Here is a 24,567-nt window from a genome sequence, read left to right as displayed (position 1 = left end):
ACACGGACGCCAGCCACTACTGGTAATTGGGCTTTGAACTCAAAGCCTTTTAGTTGGTGAGATATATTCATTATGACAACTGGCCAGTCTTGAAAATGTAAATTTCTTCTCTAAATCAAAGAGTGTACGGGCCATATGTTATGATCGCTGTTCAGTTGACCCACCACAGCAGCAGTGTTTTGTAATGAGGCATCCAGCTTGGCTGAAAATCCAGCTAACCACTAAACGTTGATGGTTTCCAGGCGGTCTTTGGCTGGTCAACCACCTTAAGCAAGCTGGTCCAACCAAACTATAGAGATAGTATGAGACATAATCTTAGCCTTCCGTTTTGAAAATGTCTGTCTTTCCAAATTAAAGTAACAAAAGCTGGTTCTAACACACACACACATACGCGCACACACACACATGATAATTGTGTTCTCATTGGAGATGTCCTGATTCATCAGTTATCCGTCTTAACTCAGCAGGGTTGAGCTCAGAGGCTCATTCATAATGAAAACTACATCCCCTTTAAAACATTAATTGTGACACTAAACACATCAGGCCCAGGCAGCTGTTAAGGACAAAAAGTGCCTAGTATCATTTAATCATTCATGCTTGAAGAAAAGAGCCGGATATGATCTGCATATTAACTCCGAAGAGGCCTGAAAATATCCTTTTAAAGCGAAGCACGACAGACATCTGTGTGTTGTGTGCAGTGTTCAGGAAAACACTGCAAGACTGTGATGTCTTATGTGATGTGCTTCACATGAGAGCTTATCCATCAAAACCACCAGGAAGGAACTCTGCACATTATGAAGTGGTTACCATGGAAACACTAGAACACAATTTTAAATGACTCAAGTTATGCTTAAAGATCCATGACAAACTTGGACCGGAGAGAGCAAAAGTAAGGCTGAAGCTAATTTGTGTAGTTATAAAAAGTATGTACTTTAAAGGATGCAGTATGCATCATTCAAGGTACAGTACCGCATCCATTTTTATATTATTGGCTATGTATTCGATGAATAAAATCCTTATTTATATCTTGTGTTAAGACGGAGTGCCTCTGTAAAGCAAATTTATGAAATCATAAAATTAAAATGCCGCTGCTAACAAAATACTGCTGTAGTTCAATATTGTGTGATGTGTGAAGCGCACCATGTGTTTAAAGTGACACCAAAAATCAATAAAACATTAAAGGTCAAATTTAATAAAATGGTATCTTGACCTCACACGAGGTAACGGGTAAAAAGAAATGAATAAATATCCGAAAACCGAATTGACTTTTTTCCAAGATCTTTCAGAAGATCTCTAGGCAACCATACAGAACACAGCACAAAATACAGTAGCGAAACATTCTTCATGTGCGCGCCTGAAGGCTAAACATTCAAAGGTACTGTTGTTTTCCATTCATTATTTGCTTTTCTTTAAAACAAAGTGTGCTCCAATTGTTTCCAAGACAGAAACAGGATTTTAAAGTTCCATTTCTCTAAAAGAAAGACCTATGGCAATACACAAGAGATTAAAGATCAATATCAGATCTCTTTCTTCCACACAGTTGCTTTATAGCGCCCAATCTGGTGAAGCTGAGCTTTTATTTTGAAAAATTCTATATTTCTGCTTTATCTCATAATTTATTTGGCTTCTTTACATATATGACTTAAAAATTTGATTTAGATTCATTGTTTTGATTTTGGTTCTTTACCAAATTTGCTAACCATTTCTTTAATCATTTTTCAGGCACGTTTTTTTGTTCCTCTAACCCTCATCCAACCTCTTCAGATTGATTTCTTTGTACATTGACTCACATTGAGCAGGGCTTCTTGACGCTGGGGCAGAGAGGTCAGCTGTGATTCTGAATGGTAGAGGGTCATGTTCTTCCTCAAAGCTCTCAGGTCCCCCGGAGTACACTGTCACATGACACGCAAAGAAAAGAAAGACTTAACAAACTACATGACACTGGGTACACCAACTACTTTAACTTTAAAATGTACTTTTTAAACGTTTGAAATAACAGAAGTGACTTGAAAAGCAGGAAGAAGGAGGAGGATGTGTAGTTTAGTCACTCAAGGCAGGAGAAAGGAAGTGAGGAAACAGACTATTATAAAAACACCTTTCACTTCAAAGAGCCAATAACCCTTTTTTCATAATCTAAAGACTATTTATGTCAATAACACTATTAAAAATAAAGGGGCAAGAAAGTATTCAGTCAAAGGTTCTTTAAAGAATCATCACTTTTTTATATTTTTACAGAACCTTTTTTCACCACAGAGAACCTTTTGTAAAACAGGAAGGTTCTTTGGATGTTAAAGGTTGTTTATGGAGCCATTTAGACAAAAAAATATTCTATGGCATCGCGAAGCACCGTTTTTTAAGAGTGCACATGTAGTTTCCTGGTCTCCCAGTCTTCTCATGCTGGTTAGACTGGGCACTTAACACTTAAATGTCGGCTTAGCTTTGCTGGTTTATACAGGTCTCCCAGCTAAATCTGGTTTAAGCAGTATCGGTCATTTCCTCTTAAAAATGCACATTAACATCTAAACAGTTTATGATACCATGTATGGGGTATTTTTACACTTTCGGGTATTTTCGTCTATTACAAGGATGTAGCCACTACCTGTACATGTGTTCCTAGTGTCTAGAGAAAATAGTAAATGGAGTTGTGGAGATGTGGTTTGTCTGTACTCGTGATTTTCTTTTAGACATTTTAGACATTTGACCATGAAATGATTCCATTGCCAATAACAGCATTAAGGCCCATTCACACCGACAACAATAACTAAAAATATAACTATAACTACATACAGTAGTGGTGTCACACCATACAAGTACTGTCAATAACCGTGATATTAAAACGGATACTTTCAATACCGTTCTAACTATATCCATATTTTAAATTCAATTCATTGGCCAAAAAGAGAAGAAATCTGACGAATGGTTTTGGTTATTTCGTAAAGAATGTCCAATAAATATCCAATAAATTTGTGTCTGCATATTTTTGTCCACGATAACAGTGAAGTGAATATATACCATCGTGAGAGACCTACTTCACACAATAGGATGATAACATTTTGTTAATTCTAGAGATGCACTGACATATCAGCCAATAATAGCATGCAGAGAGGACAGGAAAATGAATTTGTGCTCTGTATGTAGAAAATGTTAAGAAACATGACTAGCTCAATATTCATAGTCATTATATGACTTAATAACATTAAAAACGTAAGAAATATTAGTCTTATCTTCAGAAACTGTCTCGGCAGATATCACCATGTACGTCTACTGATATCGGTGGAGAAATTTAGTATTGGTGCATCTCTAGTTTATTCTAATCTTGTGTGCTGCAGTTTCACATTTTAAATGCACAACCCCTTGAATTTGAATGGATTTTGATTAGCTGTCAATCACTCTAGCTGGGAAAAATCCCCTTGAAAGTGATTGCAGCAATATCGTTCCTCTGTATCTTTATTGGTCTCATTGTGGTGTGAAAACCACTATTCTCTTAAATGTAGATTTTTTTTTAAAACGTTATAGTTATAGCAAGCTATCTTTGTCATCAAGCCAGAACAACCCCTAATACAGCTTCCAGTCCTTTTTCCTGTCGTTTTCTCGTCTAAAGAGAGTACCCTTATGTTTGGTCATGCTGCTATAATAGAGACACCCACAGGCTCTGGCTGGCATCATCTCTAATCACCGCTGATGCTCATGACATTTTCAATGTCTTGCTCTCATGTTCAAAATAAACGTGATCCATTGAAAAAAGGATCTATAAATAAACCTGTCTCTCTCCCTTAGAAGAACATGTGTGTTTTGAGTGGCTGCGAGTAAGAGCTGAACTTTACATTAAGCCTACAACCACAACAATACTGTGTCACCTCAAAACTATCCTTGGCATCCAGTATCTCAGAGATGACGTATTCTTAGGCTATCCCCGAAGTAAGTACCGTGCTGGTTCCCTCAACAGAAAGCCTGTATATTTTTGGAAGATCGCAAAAAATAAGTGGAAGATAAATAATTAATACAGTCCGAGGTTTTCATATGCGTTTCTTCGTATTTAGCACTCGGTTGTATGTTGTCTCTGAATTGTTAAAACGCCTCTCAAAATGCTTGCTATGTATGCGAAAAAAACGCAGAAAATCAAACCCAGTCCAAATTTTTTAGAGACGGACAAAAATAACGGAGTGTGTTAATGTGATCGACACAACGTGAGGTCGTATTTATTTTTTAACGTGCAGAAATTTCGGACACAAATTTCAGACTCAATGTGCAATGGGCTTTAAGGTCGACCAGCAAGCCTCAGACAACTCTTTCAAACTTTACAAAAAATGTGTTCCCTAGTAAGAAATTATTGAATGAATCAGCATCTACTTTTTAAGTTTTGTGCCCATGTTGCAGTATTTGTGAGCTTTATATGCACAATGACGTCTAATGTACCCGCCAAAGATCACTTTTAGCAAACGCTGTTTTTTTGGAAAAACAATAGTGCTTCAAAAATCACAAGCGGGTTATAATTGGTGTGTTTTATGTCATAGATTAAAACGGGTTTTCCATACAAAAAATACATTCACCTCTGAGCCTCCCTTTTGCGAAACAACTCATGATTCCTTTACTCATCATACCAAAGACAGTGGTGTTCAAAACTCTGAAAAGTTGAAATATAAATTTCAATCGAGACCTAGAGTTTTCTTTTTTAACACAAATGAAAAACTGGTTTAGTCAATGTATGAAGTCTTAACTTCTCACAGATGTTCTGACAGGTGTGGTTCATCACTTTAACCATATGTTCCACTAATGCTCGACAACCAGAAAGTTGCAGATTTTGTTTAGGCAAGAATTCCACATGAACCAACATGCTTGGCCAGGGATATTGCCTGAGGAAAAGATCGCTACTAGTGGTAACACATGTGTCTTCATTTTAGCAGTCTTACACGTATAAATCTTCACACTGTGACAAAATTAAAGCACAATCCTAAGAGGGTCTTTTCATAAATCATCATAAATCAGCTCAGGACTGCAGAATATTCATCCTCTCGTCATTGCTGTGAGTTGAGAAGTGACCACAATGCAGTTTGTCCCACAGTTCTCTTACAGTACTGCTGACAGCATTTTTTGAAGGGGGCAAAGACACGATTCACAGAGGGTGTAAATCTCTGTGGGGCAGAGCAGTGTTTCTGCACAGCAAATATTTGAAGGTTAAAAACAGTGTTGTGTGGGGTCCATTTGATAAGATTTAACAACTTTACAGTGTTAACTACAATAGAGGTTTTCAAACATTAAGGACCCCCAAATATGATGAACCTTTTGTGAGGGACCCCCCTTTTCCAAAATACATATCAATCTATAGTTTTTGTGTGCTTAAAGAAACATTTAACATTTGTTAGATAAATAGCAAATAAGATAAAATAAAGACAACACATTGTTTCTAAACCTAAATAGTCGGCAACAATTTCACTTCGAGTCCAAAAAAAGAACTATACAGTGAGCAAAACTCACTAGAAAGATACAAATATAAACAATTCTGGAAACTATGCATAGCAACAACAACAAAAAACAGATTAACACTGTTGACTTGAATTATTTTTGCTTTATCTTTTTCTCCTCTCTGGGGGACCCCTTGCAACCTTCTGGCGAACCCCAGTTTGAAAACCCCTGAACTACACGGTGTTTTCTGTGGGAGCTATAATCATATCTTGCATATTTTCTGTTTATTTTATCTAAACTTTTTAAGTTAATTTTATCATCATATAAAACACAGGTCTCATTAACTAACAAAAAACACTCTAAATATGCTGTCCTGTTTTCAACATAGGATTTGGATCAAAAAGTGACGAATACAACTGTTGGGTTCAAAATTGATGTTTTTTCCCTTTTTGGGTTGCTAACTACTTAAGATGAATGACTGGATACATTATGCCCATTTGAACTATTCAACAGGCTATATTCAGGACAAACCTGAATGCACTCAGGGAGTGTCAAAGTTGTAATGAAATGGTTTTTCTCTTGTCACTTGCAACACAGAATGAATCTCACGTGAGCTGGTGGAATGTAACCTGTTTGAGAGGACTTCAATGACTGCATTGTTCCTGTCATGACTCTGCCTCTTCATGTCATGTCTTTCTTGGTCTTGTGGCAGAGTCATGGCAAAGTCTTAGGTTTTGTGTGGAGAGAAACCGTCTTGGTTACGTCTGTAACCTCAGTTCCCTGATGGAGGGAACGAGACGTTGTGCCGAGAACGACTGTGTGGGGGAGGAGTCACCACTCTCCGCGAGGCGTATACTGAGGAGAAAGTGCGTTGGCTGTCTGGTTCAGTTTGCCCGGGATGTGTGTGGCCCGCAGGGAACGAGTCACCTGTTGACTCCAACGGAGGAGGCGTCGAGCAAGACGTGTTAGCTGGCGTGAGCGTACACCACCCTGACAATTTGATGTACACCACAGCTGTAGTGCTGTCATCGGACTAGCATGTGCTTGTCCTGCATGAGAGGCCGCAGCCTGCTCAGTGCAAGTAGCACAGCCCACAACTCTTGGCAATTGATATGCCAGCGCAGACGGGGGTTCGTCCAACGCCCCGCTACTGCGTGCTTGTTACACACTGTACCACACCCTTGCAGGGAGATGTCCGTCGTCACCACGACTTACCTCATGACCTGACCAGAGGGACCTTAGTCCGGAAACTTTGGAAGACCAGGGGATTATGGTGCGTTGGCAGCAGGGCAACATCACCATGCGCCTGCTGCCGGTGTGCAACGCTCTCCTCGGAACTCGACTCTTAAGCCAGTGTTGGAGCAGTCTCATGAGCATCAACCCGAGGGGTATTACCCCAGCGAGGACGCCATGTGTCCCAGGAGCCTCTGAATTGTTTCAGGGGGACCGCTGTTTGCCTGAAGTGTTCCAGGCAGTTCAACACCGACTGGGCGCGTATTGCGGACAGTCGCGCCAACATGGTTACAGAGTCATACCGAGTTCCATACCGAGAAAGAGGATGCTCTGCACTGGGGAGAGCTTGCCCTTCTCTCGGTTGACCTGTAGTCCCAATCGATCTAGGTGCCGGACCACGAGGTCCCTTTGTATACACAACAGATCTCGCAAGTGTGCCAAGATAAGCCAGTCGTTGAGATATTTAGTACCCGCACACCTTCCTCCCCTCAGGGACAATCTTTGTGAAGAGCGTGGAGACAGGGACAGACCGAAAGGGAGAACAGGTCGATTGCCACGAAACCAATCCTGACACCTCATGGATGTCAGGATGCGCCTCTGCGTGAGCATCCTGAATGGCAGCTTGTAAAGGTGCTTTGTTCAGGGTACGCAGACCTGTGGGGCGCGACCCGCTGTCTTTCTTGGGAACGATGAAGTGTGGGTTGTAACCCACTGAACATCTTGGTTTTGCGGGACAAACTCGATGCCTGTTTCGCCAGAAGGGTGGTGACGGAGATGTCCCTACCTCTGACAGAGGGAGAGAGGATGCCCCGAAACTTGGGAGAGTCTCTGGCGAACTGGATCGAGTAACCAAGACGGATTGTCCTCATTAGCCACTCTGCTTCACCATTCCCACGGGGGGTGGTTCGTCGGCTGGCGGAGCTAACCTCGCCAGGGCGTGAGGTCGGGTTGCCGGGCACAGTCCATTCGAGTGCGCGATCGGGTGCAAGTACACCCGGGGAGAACGGAAAAACTCTGTGAGTAAGTGAGCGCCAGGCCCTGAAAAGGGTCTGGCCTTGGTGACGAGGCAGGTGCTGTCCCGTACCGACCGATCAGAGCCGTGGCTGTGAAGGTCGGGCCCGATGTTGTTCTCCCTGGGGTCTCCCCGTCAGTGTCACTTCTTCTGACCCCAGGAACCATGTATCCCCAAGGTTACCATGGCTGACATCACTTCTGCTTCCTCCTGAGCTCGACCCCCCTCGGATTCGTCAGAGTCGGATGCCAGTCTCCCTCCGATGCTGCGAGCGACATCTCATCTACGTCACGCATCGTTTCCGAGTGCGTGCCTGAGGATCCGGACGGTATGCCACCGCCGGTTGGGGAACGTTCAGAAGAGCGAATCGGGGTGAGATCGGCCCGTGAGCACTTGACTGGCGGGTTCACGTTCGCAGATGTCCCCACATCACTAATGCTGCTAACACTGGCGGGCATCGGGGCCTTAGCCACCGACGTCATGGCCCAGGTAGCAACGAAATGGTGGCTGGTTCCTGTAGGAAGACAGCCACCCGTAACCGCAACTTCTATATGACCATCTGCCCGCAGTGCAGGCAAGATGTGTCAACGTAAGCTGCCTTAGTGTGCTGGACGCCCAGACACTCGACGCAGCTATGGTGTCCATCCCCCTCCTCGATGAGAGTACCGCATCCAAGAGAACAGCGGGACATGACGCACTGGAGAATGCCGAGTTCTGAAAAGGACCTTTTTAGAAAAAATCTCTAGCACCTCCGGAACCGCCGAGACGCCCAGGGGAAGGTCGCTGCAGGTAGGGACGATCCGCTGCTCTACGTCGTAGATCCGGCAATGTAGAAGAAGAATTTTTTTTATTTGTTTTGTTCGTAGTCATGAGCGAAGGCTCTGAAGAACAAAAGGTAAATGAATGCTGCACGCCGGCTTCCTTTTACACCGGACATCCGGGGGCGGAGAACGGTATGCAAATTGAATTCGCCAAATTTCATTGGCCTTTTCTATAGTAGTCAGAGTTGATTGGTTCTCAAGGGCGAAAACCATCTGTCGTTCTCTACACAACGTCGAGAGACCGACAGAAAGGGAAATATTATTGTTGATCATGACTTAATATGCATTCTCCGGTCTCGTCTTTGGCCCCGCCCTCTGGTTCCTCGTATAGCTTTCCACCTTAGTTGCATTACCCACACGTGGCCATTGTTATCTTCCTTTGTTTGGCTTACTCTATAATGCCCTTGTGTTTGCTGTCCTGTGCTTGTTCGTTTTGCTTGTACCCCGTATATGACGTTGTGTCATTTCTTGCTTTGTTGATAATCAAGCCAAATCAATCTTCGTAAATGTTTAGTTATAGTTAATGTCAAGTATGTTCTAGTTTAGTCTCTTGTATTACCCCCCACCGTGGGTCTTTGTTTTGTGTTTAATAAATTATTATTTCATTAAAACCCCTTCCCTGCTGCCAGCAATTGGATTCTTCCCCTTTGTGATTCACGACAGTTCCTCTAGCACTATCCAAATAATAAAGTAATAAATCAACCATCTGATTATATGCCTACATTCAAGTAAGAAAATATCAATGGCAGTTAATTCTTGATAAACAGGTATACTTTTTGATTTTTTTTTTTTAATGTTACGTGACTTTGAACAGCTTGTTAATAACTTCATAGTAGGGTTGGGCAGGATGTTTGTGATTAAAAGATTATCACGATTCATTTGTTTATCTAGATAAAGATTTTTCGATAGCTTCAACATAGCAACAGTACTTTGCTATGTTGTACTTTGCTATAGTAATCAATAACTGTAGTGACACATTCAGCATTTAGCAATCTTTAAAGCACCACTGCTATCTTTAAAAACAATGGTTGAATGATACAATTAAATGCTTTCAACAAGTTAATTCATTTCTAATTTTTTAGGGGTTTTGTTATCACTAAATGGCCAAAGGTTAATGAAATCTAGCCTATTCATTTTTTTATGTCTGCCAATTATCCTGAGTTACTGAGCAGTGTAACCATTGGTTACCAATGACTGGTTTTGAAAATATGTTTTGCAGTTTCACACATTTGTAGTTTAAACACGCTGTGCTAAGGCACGAAGCAGTGCATTTTCATTGAATGAATACGGACGATGCCCAAGATAGACAAGTGAACATTTATGAAAAATGCAATGATGTTCACGTTGATCTTAACATCCATAAGTTTGTCTGGCATTAAAAATTGACACGTCACTTGAATAAATGATGAGGACGTAAAGACATCTCAATATGAAAGGACAAACATTTGAGCTCTTGAACCAGAAGCCCTGGAGCACTCCGTAGCATGTAAGAACAAGCATTTAGCCTAGCATGCCATTTAACACAGCAAATTTCTAACCGTAGAATGAGAGGCAGGTAAGAAGAAAGCGAGAAAAAAAGAGCCACCACCACGGAGCGAAAATGTGATAAAATTACCTTCATAGGTATCTGTGACAAGCTATAACGGCCACATGGCTGGAGGAAACAAGAGACAATTTAGACGGCAATCAAAAAAGTTTACATCACATAACCCTGCGCATAAAAATGCCTGCCCTGTGTTAAACTTGAAAGTCCAGTATATTAAGTGTTTTGAGGATGGTTCACTCAAAAATGAAAATTCTGTCATCATTAACACACCCTAAGGTTGTTCAAAGCCTGTTCAGATTTCGTTGTTCTGCTGAACACAGACATGATGTGTGGAAGAAGGTTTGTAGCCAAACAGTTTCTGTGGCACAATCGACTACCATAGTAGGAAAAAATGTATTTGAAGAACTGTTTTGCACATTCTTAAAAATTGCTTACACACAATCTGTAACAAAGAAATGTAAAAAGGTTCACAACTTGAGGGTGAGGGATGACAGAATTGTTATTTTATACCCTCAAAACTGCAGTACATTTCAATGACAACTAAACCAAACAAAAGGTAAAAACATCCTCAGCTCAATAAAGCAAAATATAATAGCTTACTCTAAACACAGACCTTTAAAATCAGGGGTCACATGAGTTAGGAAAACAACATCTCTCAAAACAGCTGAAGTGGCTTTTAGAAAAAGCTTTGTAAGTATCCTGGGAATTTAGGGGTTCAGCTAGGTTCATGTACAGTCTTCTGTAAGATGGACGTCTCTTCTGAATTAATCATGCTTCAAGTGAATCAACTCGCTCTCAGAGGACTGCCGCGTTGGGCTGCAAACCGTTTTCTTATTTGACCAGAGGGAGAAAGTAACTCTTGCATTTTAATCATAGTCTTACAAAGTGCCTTCCATCCCGGGGGAATAAAGTGCATTTAGACATTCAAAGGTCCATGTTTCACATGTTCAAATAGGGACTCAAATAGCTGTGCCTCAAAAAGATGCAACAATTGAATTGTCCTGCCACATGGTTTTTTCCAACCTAGAGATGTTTCTTTAATTATGGGCGATTTTGTCTCAAGAGCATTGGTTTAAAAATGTAGGATTTAATTTATTTTTCTTCAATTTCTTCAACTTCAATTGTTAAAAATATTTTTACGGTGCTTTTATTTATTAAATGTCCATGATAATCATTTTATTTATGTTTTATAATATTTCAAGTATTAATCTGTAGTATAAATCAGTATTTATTATAGTAGACTTTCGGATTTTGTACATTCATAAACAGTAGTGTTAAAACAACACATTTTGTGCGTTGTCCTCAACTGAACACATCTCTGTGTGATTTCTGGGACGACACATTCAGTGCCACTATGAACACAACTTGTGTTGTCCATTTCATTAAAGTAATACAAAATAAAAACACGAAATATGTTAAAGCATAAAAAACTGTGTGTTTTTTAATAACACATCCGTTTTGAGAGTGTAGTATACAGTTATATATTGCAATAATTACACAGTAGTAGTATTCAGTAGTGTATTACAATATTTTATATAATATAATATATACAATAGTATAATATAATTACTAATATTTACTATTGAATTATGTCACACTTTATTTTAAGGCCCAATTCGCTGTATTAATAAACCATTAACTAGGACATTTGCCTCCCTAAACTAATTTGTTGCTTATTAATAGTAAGTAAGGTTATTTTTTAGGTTTAGGTAATTGGTAGGATTAAGGAGGTATATGGTCATGTTGAATATGTGCTTTATTAGTACTAATAAACAGCCAATATGCTAATAATAGACATGCTAATAAGCAACTAGTTAATAGTTAGAATTGGTCCCTATACTGAAGTGTTACCCCAAAATTCTATATTATTAACTGTGTAAATTGAACTAAAATAGTATAATTAATATAATTTCAAAAGGAAAAGTTCAAAGGAATTTTAGTTTACTATAGTAAATATTAAAGTACACAACCATATTTTTTATGTTGGACCTATTTAAATATGTATTATGTGAAAATGATTTATAACACTAGTTTAGGATCAATTGTACAGAAAAATTCTCACACATAATTTCACTTTGAAAGACATTTATTAACCCACTGGAGTCATTTAGACTTTTAAGGTGGTTTTTATAAGCATGTATGAGCTTCAACATGTTGGCACCCATATGTGGTCATTTACAGTGAGTGCATATTTCATTACAATTTTATTTTGTGTAGAAGAATAAAAAGTCATACATCTGAGATGATCTGCCAGTTAGTTAATTAAAAGAGGATTCATTTATGAAAACTGTGTATGTTTATTCACATGAATGTAATTTTTATTTATTTATACATACATACACTCACCTAAAGGATTATTAGGAACACCATACTAATACTGTGTTTGACCCCCTTTTGCCTTCAGAACTGCCTTATTCTACGTGGCATTGATTCAACAAGGTGCTGAAAGCATTCTTTAGAAATGTTGGCCCATATTGATAGGATAGCATCTTGCAGTTGATGGAGATTTGTGGGATGCACAAAGCTCACGTTCCACCACATCCCAAAGATGCTCTATTGGGTTGAGATCTGGTGACTGTGGGGGCCACTTTACATGTTCTAGAAACCAATTTGAAATGATTTGAGCTTTGTGACATGGTGCATTATCCTGCTGGAAGTAGCCATCAGTGGATGGGTACATGGTGGTCATAAAGGGATGGACATGATCAGAAACAATGCTCAGGTAGGCCATGGCATTTAAACAATGCCCAATTGGCACTAAGGGGCCTTAAGTATGCCAAGAAACATCCCCCACACCATTACACCACCACCATAATTGCATTAATGAGAAATAGAACAGGTGTTCCTAATAATCCTTTAGGTGAGTGTATAACTGTATATTCAATGTTTAAAATTGTTACGGACAAACTAAACTAGTAAGAGTGTAAAACGCGGTGTTTAAGAAGGGCTTATTTTTCTAAGTCACGCGTAGCATAAGAAACATCTGTAATATAATAGCCTAAGGGTAAAAGAACAAGCAAAAAACACATTCAAGTGAAGGATAGTGTTCTGCTGGATGTGTCTGTGCCTAGTGATTTATTGTCGAGAGTCAGTGTCGTTGTGTAGCAGGTGAATGAATTTGTGACATTTGGCGATAGTCGGGTTGGTTGTGATGCCCTCTGGATAAACAGGTGATCTCAAAATGCTCTTTCAGCAAGTAAAACCCATTCGCCCTTATTAAGAAAAGATGAAATTGAGGTCACAGAAGCTGAGGGATGCCAACGCAACCATGGCGTGGCGATAGCTGCTCTGTCTTTGTGCTGAAAGGGATACTACGTGGCAATTTAAAACAGCATATGGTATTCAAGATTGCTGGATGCTTATTTAACCCTAAGTACTAACACTGGCTCCCAATTCCATATATAGGGCAAACTTATTTATTTACACACAATAACATATTTGAAAAGAAAACATGTTAACTTGCTCAATACCTGTGACAGCAGTTTGTTGTTATTGTCTTCTAGAATACGGACTTTGTTTTCCAACAGCCGAATGTAGTTGGAGGATGGATCTGAAAGAGACAGGAACACAGAGGAATCAAAAAGGTCGTCTGGAATAAATGAACCATTAGCATTCCCATTTACTGCAATAGCATATGCTCTGCTGCCATACTGTATATTTCTTTTGTAAATGGGTGGGGGTCACTCAGTTCCGCATGGATTGAACCAATCATCTGAGCCGTAAATGTCATGTGACTTGCTTCACTTGAGCCACAAATTACATGGAAAAACATGACTGGTAGATGCTGTCACTACAATATTATGAAGGCATTACGTTTTTTTTCTACTGACAATAGTTTTTTCATATTCAATGTATGAGTACAGTATATTTTTCATTCTCTGAAGGGCTCTTGAGCTGATTACATTACACTTAAAACAGAACTTTGCATGCATTTGGACGTTTTTGCACTAAAACTATTTGTTTTTTTAACAACAATACTGCTTTTTATATACACCCATGCAATCTTAATTGTTTGTTTTGACAGCTCTGAATAGAATTTGGACTGTATGTGCACAGATGTGTAGTATTTCAACGTGACATGACATGACATCATCTCCCTGGGGCTTCAGATTGAATTGATTCAGCATAATTTATAATTCATAGGTTTTTTTTGTAATGCTTTGGCGTTTTTTTTTTCTTTACTGAGCTTTAAGCCTAAAATTTACTGATTTCTGATAAACCTCTGCTGAATTTGTTATTAGTTTACTCAAAACACTGTGGATTCAGGGCCAAAAGCAAGAACATGCGGTGTCCTAGTTTTATAAAAATGACCAAAGCAATAGCTCAAGAGGAAAGCATATAAAGAGTAATTACGATCTTCGGATGTAGTTCAGGAGTGGCATCAAAGTGATATAAGAAATGATTCACCTCAACATAAAAGTTATAAAAACTAAAAATTAAGTAATAATTAAAGCAATATCGAGAATAAACTGGTAGTTGTTGTGGCGAAATCTGATGTTAAAGAACTTTACAACTATATGCTATCCAGTGCCTTTACCTTACCTTTAAAAGCTTATTTTACACGCAGGACTAAAACAGCATTTTCACTTCAAAAGATGGGCAGCATTTGTTATCAGCCTAACCCGTAAACCCATGTCCATCTGGGTAAAAGCACTGGGTGGTGGACAGTAAGGCAGCGCTGGACGGTTGTAAATCCACTGTGACACTAATCTAACTTCATCTGGTTCACTGAACCAAAGGCATGAGCCAAGCCGATTAAGAATGAACTTGGATCCATAAAACCCATGATGCAGCATCCTAGTACAGAGTTCCAACTACAACCAAAAATTGTTCCAAACAGAAGCCACGGCTAGAAATATGACTCCACTCCCTCAAAGCAATTTTGAAAATTCACTTTCCGTCAGTCTAGGCAGCTAAATGCTCTTGTCAGCATAAGTCACCGTGCACGAGAGACCCAGACTCAGCTGTAGTTTGTTGAACTGGGCCTATGGGAGAAAAGGAACTGTCCTTTTTTACTTTGTCATATGTCCTTTTGACAAAAATACTAAAGTATGCTACTATAGTATTTACTACCGACCATTTTGCAAGACGTAAGCAATAGGTACAGAAGCATTTCCTGATTCAGTCTTTGAAGACAACCAGGGTTTTTCCTGCATGCTTCAGATTCTCTCCAAAACAATGTCGGGTGTCTTCACTAGAAACGATGTGTTTAACAGACTTAAATTTGTAACTGCAGTTGCATCAGTAACTGCGATTTGGTTAATCGACTTAAATGTATAGTAGACCGACGTGTGTTTGTACAAGATCAGGATTTCACCACCTCTGCCTCATGTTGAGCCAGGAAAAACTAAATAGAACAAAATATGTAAAACTGAATATAGATGTAAAATCAACATCTATGTCAAATAAAAAACTAAATTAAACTAAAACAGGATGCGCTTCAGGACCAGAGTTGTTTATGTCTTGTGAAATGATCCATAGTGACTTATCAGAAAATTACTGTAATATAAATGAGTGCTGGGCAGCGATACAAATTTTAATCACATTAATCACATGACTTTTCTGTGATTAATCACAGACGTTCATGTGTTAAAGTTTTATATAGTTAGTATCACGTATGTAGTTTCACATCCGCGTTATGTTTTTACCCCTGGATAACTAAGATTTGAATACTTGAATGCTTTTTAAATGTGTTTTTTTTGTGTGACAGCAGTTTCTGTAATTCAGCAGTTTCACAAATTCTGTAGAATGCCTCATATAGAAAAGAGGTTGGTGGGATGCTATCCTAAAATTTGTCAGAGGTTTCTGATAAGTTGACTACCAGTAGGAAAAAATATACAAAAAAATAACGATTTCTCATCTACCCCAGATTCAAACCTGTTCGACCTGAACGCATCTAAGTATACTGTGCTCACTTTGGTTCATACAGAAAAATATTAAATGCTCCCTAATTTGTTGTTTACTTTGAACAAAAAATATCTGATGAATAAATAAATGTAAATGCTTTAAAAGTATTTTTCAAATTCAACCTTGTTTTGGTGCCAATGTATCCGTCACTTGGAGCTAACAAAACTAGGCAGATGTCAACACAAATAAGTTGCATGACATGCCCTCATTCTCAAAAAACATGAACAAAACTACACAAGCTAAAAGAAAATGTGACCTTGAATACGATAAATATGGGCTCACTTGCAAAGAGAATAAACATGGTTTGTGTCGACCACAATCTGTTTCTGTCACAAGGACAAAACTTTAGAGATTTATAAACAAAAACTCAAAGCCGAGTGCTGTGTTCGGTTGCCACTTGCCATTCAATATAAATCTGGGTCCTGCAGTAAAACTAGTTCAATGCAATACAGCTGAAGGCACCAACAGAAAATACAGTTACTGTTTAGAGGTTTTTCTCTCACTATTTCTCCTAGACATAAATTACATTTAAATCGCATGGAAACATTTGGTTAGATCTTGTGTTTTTCAGATATTTCTCCTGTGAAAGGGATAAAAAAATCCTAACAGCGGAGCTCAGATTCGGCAAGTCTCTCAAAAGACAATATTTCATTATGAGCAAATAATTAAACATAAAATCAAATGGTGATCAGCAATTTGTGCATGTTAGCTCAGAGTGAAGTGACACGATTGTGTTTACGAGTTGCGCCGTGACACCGGGTGAGCGAGTGGGGGAGAGAGTCGTTCCCTCTCGCTTTGTCGCTTCCAATCACATCAGCAGTGCCATGACCCACTTCCATATACCCGCGACTGCGGCACAAAAATCACAAGGGAATTTACAGGATAGGCCACATGGGCACCAACTGTTAACTTGTCATCCTAACATTATGAACACTCCTTTCCAACATGAGTCACACCCAAAGCTCAAAAGAAGCTAGCTTTGAGTAACACTTGTGTTGAACACAAATTTAAGACTCAATACACTGATTAGTCCGCTGGAATGCAGTCGTTCAACTTCCTTGTAACATCTGTTGCAACACTAGGCGTTCCTCGCTGCGTGCGTGCATGCGTTTTAAATAGGAGGGAAATGCAGTGTTTGTGTCGTCACAAACGATTGTGTAGGTCGAGGAAAAGCTCCAAGAGAAACCTTGAAATGGGCGTGTGCAGGATTTGCTGGATCAATTGCTGCAAGATGTGGCAGTCCGAGCAGAAACAAGAGTCTCTACAATAATTCATTCCATGCTGCCTGACCTCATTCTGTTCGAAAATACAGCACGGTAGACAATGCAACTTAATTTAAAGAGCGGGCGGAAAGCTACAGACCAGAGGGAGAAAAACTTCTCGGAATCTACCGTTTGTCTGAAACTCAGCTAAGAAGTAGACAAAAGAAATTAAATATTTTGTTTAAAGGCTGAAAGAAGCTTTCGTTATGTCACTGAGGGAATAAGCTAAATCCACAGGAATGTTACAGAAAGTAAGAAAAGATAGAAAGACATGATTTTCCCATCTTCATGTTTAGATATGTGTTACTGATTTAGACTGGGATCCATCAGGAGAACTTTGGCCAGGAAATCCCATAAGAAATTTCTCAGAAAAATTACCCAAATCCTGATTATTTTAACTCGATATTTTACACCTCCATAGTTCTCAACACTAGCTTTTGTTAGATTGCATTCGTTAAACATTTTCTATGAGTTATTAGATTTACTTTATGCATTTGGCAGACGCTTTTATCCAAAGCGACTTACATTGCATTATTCTATACATTTTTGTTTCTAAGTATGTGCAATCCCCTGGGATCGAACCCACAAATTTCCATAGTTAATGCAATGCTCTTACCACTGAGCTACCGGAAAAATGTTTTTATTAAACTCTACAAATGAAGTAAGTGATAGTGTATAGGCAGGAGGTTGTTTTTGCAGAATAAACCCAGACAGTCTGATCAGGTGCCTTGTTTAATACTGAAGGGGTTCCCACTTATTACATGGCTACTTACCTCATAAGTAAGTTACGAAAAATGAAATATTGATTCAAAATTGATTAGCTCATTATTAACGGATGCAGACCTTCCGCGAGGAAAACTCGTTTACTCTCAGTTTAATCATTTGTAAATATAATTATAATTGTTAATATATAGTTATTAAAATACATATTTATATTAATTTTTTGTGTAATACTGTATTTAACTGTGCCTGTTAAAGTGATTTGCGGCATCCAGGTTACTGTGTGTTATTAGTTTTGAGCGGTTGTTATCTGGAAATATCAGGCCTTTGAATGTCACGATTGGACAATCAAGTATTCCAGACCACTGTGTAATAATATTAAATCTATAAAAATTATTATGCTAGCACAATGACAATAAAGTTCTTTTAAATTCTAAGAAATGTTATATAGAAAAAACAAATACTGATACTAAAGTAAATGACGCAAAGGTATTAATGTCTCAAACACAAATAAATGGCCTTGTTTACACCTGGTTTCAAGCTACGTTTTTGATTAAGGACCACCATAGAGGGCAGAGCAGTGAAGCATGAGAACAGCACAGAAGCTCAATCTGACAAGGCCTAGCATTGAGTGAAAGGTCACGTTAGTAGTTAGTGTTCAGTCAGGGATGAGCGTTATCTTCCCCGCCACAACACAGGGTCACCTGCCCACCTCTATGTTTGGTATTGTGAATGAATATCAGCATATTGCTAAGTGCTTGCTAAGTATTACCAAACATTCTTCAGGGTGGTCTCTCAAAAGATTCCAGCTGTCCAAGGTCAAAAGGCTGTCCTGACATTTTCATGAGCTAATGCTCCTATAGTCTGAGTCTCTTAAATGTACGTCAATGGGATTTTCTCACTTCTTTTTGTCCCACACTAATATGACTGTACTGTAAAATGAAAAGCACACTTTACTTAAAGTTCATAAACAAGCTAACACCCAAAGTGAAATGACTCTACACCCACAATCATAACCTTAGTTCTTTGGTTTAATCATTGACTTTGACAGTGACCTTGTGAGCACACAAGTACACAGTCACGAATGAATGCTGAATCACCTACTCATGGAGATAAGTGCCGGTTATTTATCTACTCTGTAATAATGGAAAAGGCTTCCAATGTTGATGTTTTGAAAAGGTGAAGGAACGTATAAAAACATTTGCCTTTCCCAGTTAAACATGCAGTGTCAACAACAAAGTAAGCCATTGGTAGGTGGATTCCCCAGAGAAGAATCTTTGTAGTGCTATCAAAATATTATCCTCTATGTCTGAGTATCCCAAACTGCCAATGGCATAAGTTTCGGGGAGGACTATTTGTTTGTTTAACCAATGACAGAGATGATAAAACAGTTGGGAAATTAGTTTGAAACAGTTGTAATTGAATAGTGATTAATTCGACTCCTATGGCCATGAGGGCTATGTGTCTTCATATTGTGCAATAGCGCTATTAGGTGACCCAAGTTCGAGTCCTGGCTTATGGTCCTTTTCTTGATGCCTGTCCTCTCTCACGCCATATAACCTTATGTTCTTTTTATACTGTCCTATTGAAAAAAGGTAACAAAAATAAGATATACTTATTTAGCAAAATGAATGGTGTAGAAATGACACACTATAAAAGGTATTCTTATTAATCAAAATAATTCACTTGTATGTTTCGAATTCACCTGGAAATTTTAAGATTGTTTGGAGGGAAAAACTGTAGAAGTGGTGAACCAACAATATAAAAAACAACATAGCCCTGCCCAAAGAACCCCAGCTGAATAAAACCATAGAAATCACCAAAGAAATTCTAATGATTTCCATTAGAATACCATTACAACCCAGTAGCTTTTTGCATTGGTAGTGGGTTTTGGGCATTATTCCAGCAGGATTTAATATCCCACCAGAAGAATCCATCACATACCAATAGACACTATTTTTCATAAAAAACTATATAAATCCCCTTAAAACCATTCCAATTTCTGCAATGGTTTCTATGTTTTTTCCAGCAGGGACCCCTGCTGAAAAAAAATAATAGAACCCCAAAAGAAACCATTATAGAAATTATAATGGCTTACAATAAATGCCAAAATGAACTAAAAGATTTTTCCATAAAAACCATAACAAAATGCCTTTTTGTTGTGTGTTTTTGGCCAATATTCCAGTATGATTTAAAATCCTACCAAAAGAATCAATCACATAACAGTAGAACCATTACAGTTTCCAATAAAACCATTATAACTTCTTTAATGGTTTCTGTTTTTTGTTTCCGCAGGGACAATAGACTTAATGGATTTAATGCTTATAATGGAAACTGTATTGGATGTAATGGAAACTGTAATGGTGTCTACTGGTATTTGATGGATTTTATTGAAGGGGTGTTATCTGGCAGATGGGGAACAATACAACACCATTAAATTCTATTGGAATTATGCCCAAAACACTAGTGGGTTTCAGCAGGAAAGCCTAGAACTATCCTAAGAATGCTGAACAATATATGACTGAACCAAGAAAAACATGACCATCTGACCAAACTGGAATCAGAAAATATGTTCACTACGTTCAAGTTGGAATTTTAACTTTTGTCAGAAAGGGCAGAAGCTAAATGAAGTGAATGAAACTTAAACTTCAAAAGGAATACACTGGTGGCGTAATCAGAATTCAAGTTCATGCAGCAGTTGTGCAGTCCATCATTGTTGGTCCACGAGTAATTTAACCAAGTGAAAACATTCTCCGATGCTACAATAAAATAGTAAGAGACATAAAATTATATACGTTTTACACCTAAAATACACCCCCGTAATCCCTTCAGAACTACTAGCACTGTAAAGTAAATGTTGGTCACATGAGACCACGGCAGGAAAACCAACAACATTTCCTCAGGGAACAAAAGACACATCCCATTTTCAGGCATAGCTGAGCACATCACAGCTACTAGAATACTCAATAAATATTTTCAGACTCCGAGATCAACAAGGGCGATGAGATTCCTCTCAGTTAAGCTAACATGAAATTACTGCCGATATGTACAAAAGGTTCTTACCACAATACCACATGAAAATAAATGAATATTGGATAACTTTCAAACTTTCTTTTAGTCGTCTGGTTGAATTTTTGTTTGTAAAACATTCATTGCTAATACCAAGTTTCCACATTTGGTTATTATTAAAAATAATTATTGCAAACTCTGTCTGCCATGTTGTCCTAATGGAGGCATTGGTCACACATAAATTAAAATTCTATCATAATTGACTCATGTGATTTTAAACCTGTATGACATTCTTTCTTCTTCATACCACAAAATATATGTTTTTAGGAAAGTTACTAACCAAACAAAATTGGCCCCCATTGACTTCTAATGTATGGACACTTTTAAAATTTCACTTTTGTGTTCAAAGGAGAAGGAGTCATATACATGTTTTCAACGACATGAGGGAGGGTGAATGAATGGTGACAGAATTTGTATTTTTGTAGAACTATCCCTTTAATAACAGGTATGATCAACCTCTCTTTTGCTGAACACCGTAATTATGAAAACTGATTTTCCAAGCAATCACATGCTAATATACTATGCATATAATTCACGTGTAGCCACTTGTAATTCTCGTAGGATCAGACAAGCTCACACAGGGCAGGCTGTCGTGTTTGTCTGTATATTAAGACGTCTATTGACTGGTGGGTGGTAAAGAGTCTGTAATATCGTTCAGGAAGATTCCCAAGAGTGCGTTTTAAGTAATGCTGACACCACACACCGCAGAAGTTCAATGGATCCTCATGGTCACGGGTACGAGTGTGAGCTCACCGCTGGCATCTGCAACACTTATGTAACCCAAGACGCCAATGTGTTTATCTGGGAAGACTTGCAGTTCAATTATCTGTGTTGCTCCAGGGCAAATGCAAAACATATACCACGAACAGAGAAAAAAGGATAAGATATTTTACTGTATATTTCTACTCCTGCTTTTATTAATTTTATGGAAGATTGGTCAAAAATGACTAAAATAGGCAGTGAATGTACCCTTAAAGGGATACTGCACCAAAAAAAATCTGTCATGAATTAGCAACCCTCTAGTTGTTCCAAATCTGCATACATTTCTTTGTTTGGTTAAACACAAAGATATTTTCAGGCATAATGTTAGTCAGAAGAATGTTAGTCAGTGGTTCCCCAGCACGGTTAGTTAACATTCTTCCAAATATCTTTCTTTGTGTTCAACAGAACAAATAAAATCATACAGGTTTAGAACAACTTGAGGGTCAAAGTAAATTAAAAGTAATTCATGACAGAATTTTCATTTTTTTTGGTAGTTCACCAAAAATGAAAATAGTTTCACTACACAAATTCACTCATAACAAAAAAGTCCTTCAGAGCTGAAGCTTAAGTTTATTCAATGACAATTCCCCCATTTACAACCTAAGCAGACAGACAGCTTAAAATAAGAGAACTATTCAAGACAAAAAAAACAAGAGATAATGTCTTGGTGGCTCCGAAGAATTTCAGTGGAAATGTGTTCAGAACAACATGCATCAGCATGTACAAATATGTCTTTTACAGTTTCATTCTTGTGCTTGGTCACAACACTGGCACAATTCAGTATACCATTTATGTAACTGTTTTAATTGCATAATTAACAACAAAATTATGCAGGATCTGTAGTGCAATGAAAATGTGCCTCACACAAGGCCAATACATCTCTTTTAGAAACAGGCTTGAGGTACCCCGCTTTCTCGAGTTTGACATAGTTCACATTCTGAATGGGAAAACCCAGAGTTTCTCTCAATTCAGGGTTAATATACTCAGAGTTTTCACTAAAATTCCTTTCCGAAACGGGCCCCAGGTCAGAGAAAGATATTTCGGAGAGTGTGTGTGCGAGGATTACTTTAACTTTCATCTCAGCTTTCTGAGTCTCTTTTTGGCCTTGTGGGACATTGGAGGTGTGAATATAAATGCATGGCTGCATGCCGCCTCCTCATCTACTCTCCAGGCTTTGGCTTTTAGATCATAGTGACATACCAAGACTCCATGGTGTTCTGTTAAAAACCTATTGTTGTTTTCAAAAGTACATCTCTGCTTTCAAAGTCTAAGGAACACCAGAAATATTGCTTATCTTGTGAAAAAGATCAACATCTGCAAGCGTCCTGTATAATCTCCGGGCTCCAGGAGTTCACACGTCCCACTGGGCAGCAATGAGACGCACTGGTGGAGCCGAGGCTGAGACTGCAATGCAGAGACCTCAGATGGGCTCTGACTTCATCTGATGGAAATGGGCTTCTGCTGAGTTTTTACAGAGCCCTGACTGACGCATCTGTGGTCTTTCTTTGCCTTCACCAGATTTCCAGTTAGTGTGGGTTACGTAAGACCCTTCTTCTTTTTCTTCAGCACCACAAGCACAGTGAACAATTTCTATCTTTGTCACTCCATTTTACAGATTTTAAGACTGTTTCTAGGTAAGACATGTACTTTATTTTGAGACTCAATGCTTTCTCCATATTCATATGATGGTAGGTTTTCCAACAAGCTCTGAACTGCTTTGAAGTTAAAAAAACAGAAAAATGACAATGGCATGGGCGAAGATAGCGCAGACTCCAAAAACTGGCATCCTAGCAACAGTCTCTTGCTTGCGCTGCAATATCGACGGATTTAGAGACTCAACCCAAAAAAATATCATCTTAACATCCTAACATCTTTTACAACCATGTGAATCCCTCGCAAGAATGTTTTCTTAACCTTTGTTCGCGTTCTGTGTACAGAACCATTTGCAAGGGAGGATGAAAGATATCTGATATAAAACAGTGAGCTGAATGATATGTCCTTATGTGACACACATCTCTGTTTCACTTCATCTTAGTGATTCAGAACATGATCTCCTCAAATCTTTTATGAACTGTAAGCTACTTGACTAAAGCTGGTAAAAACGAGTTCTGATTACTCGCTAGATTTTTTATTATCAGGCTCTCTATAGCATATATGCCTACAGCATTGCACTTCAAAAACGATTTAATTTCGCTGCATAAAAAGAACGTCGTAACTAGACAATTAAAATGTTTGTGGGTTGTTTTAAGACATTAGCTAAGGTCTACTTTAGGGTTGAGGTGCAACTTCATACAAAGCGAGCTGCGCAGACACGCGTTGTCTTTATACAGTTATAAATTGTGCGTCCTCTTTATACAGCGCAACTTCACAATTATAAAGTCAGGCCAGTCTGTAAAGCGCGAGCTTACACGTGACAAGAGTCACGTTATGAAAGTGAAACATTTGTTGGACGTTGGCATCGTCTATCGACCCAACACTACTAAAACACTACTCTACTTAATAAAGAAAATAAAGAAATAAGTATAACAAAGATTTATTAAAATTAGCACCTTGTGCACTTTATAGACATTTTTCCAAGTAAATTCTAACTTCTTGGTAAACAGTTACTTCAAAACATACTTCCATTACATTGTTTCACAACTGTAAACTCATTCAAATGTTTTACAATTTGAGTGTTGGCAAATATTTTATTGGTCATGACAGTTCAAGGTTATTTGACTTCAACACACATAGACATAGTAAACAAGTAAAGCAACCCACAATTGTTATATTTTTTCAGATATTTTTACTTTTTACTTTTAAAGTAAAAAAGAAAATATTTTAATGGTAAAA

The 24,567-nt window shown here is 38.4% G+C and overlaps 1 protein-coding gene across 3 annotated transcripts in view; it reads right to left on the bottom strand.

The window, feature by feature from the left end:
• The window catches only part of ccdc85cb (coiled-coil domain containing 85C, b), a 39,528-nt gene that overhangs the window by 5,762 nt on the left and 9,199 nt on the right, over positions 1-24,567 (bottom strand). The window contains exons 2-4 of one of the 3 annotated variants that reach the window (XM_056763867.1): positions 13,486-13,565; positions 10,085-10,123; positions 1,791-1,892 (exon numbers count right to left, since the gene is read on the bottom strand). In XM_056763867.1, coding sequence (XP_056619845.1) covers positions 1,791-1,892; positions 10,085-10,123; positions 13,486-13,565 — 221 coding nt within the window. The remainder of the gene's footprint in view (positions 1-1,790; positions 1,893-10,084; positions 10,124-13,485; positions 13,566-24,567) is intronic. The other 2 variants (XM_056763868.1, XM_056763869.1) reach the window with 2 other exon arrangements.

This window comes from Triplophysa dalaica, chromosome 13 (genome assembly GCF_015846415.1).
Source record: "Triplophysa dalaica isolate WHDGS20190420 chromosome 13, ASM1584641v1, whole genome shotgun sequence".
Classification (NCBI taxonomy): domain Eukaryota; kingdom Metazoa; phylum Chordata; class Actinopteri; order Cypriniformes; family Nemacheilidae; genus Triplophysa; species Triplophysa dalaica.
Note: the sequence above shows the minus strand (reverse complement) of the source record. Positions and strands in the feature narration are given on the sequence as shown.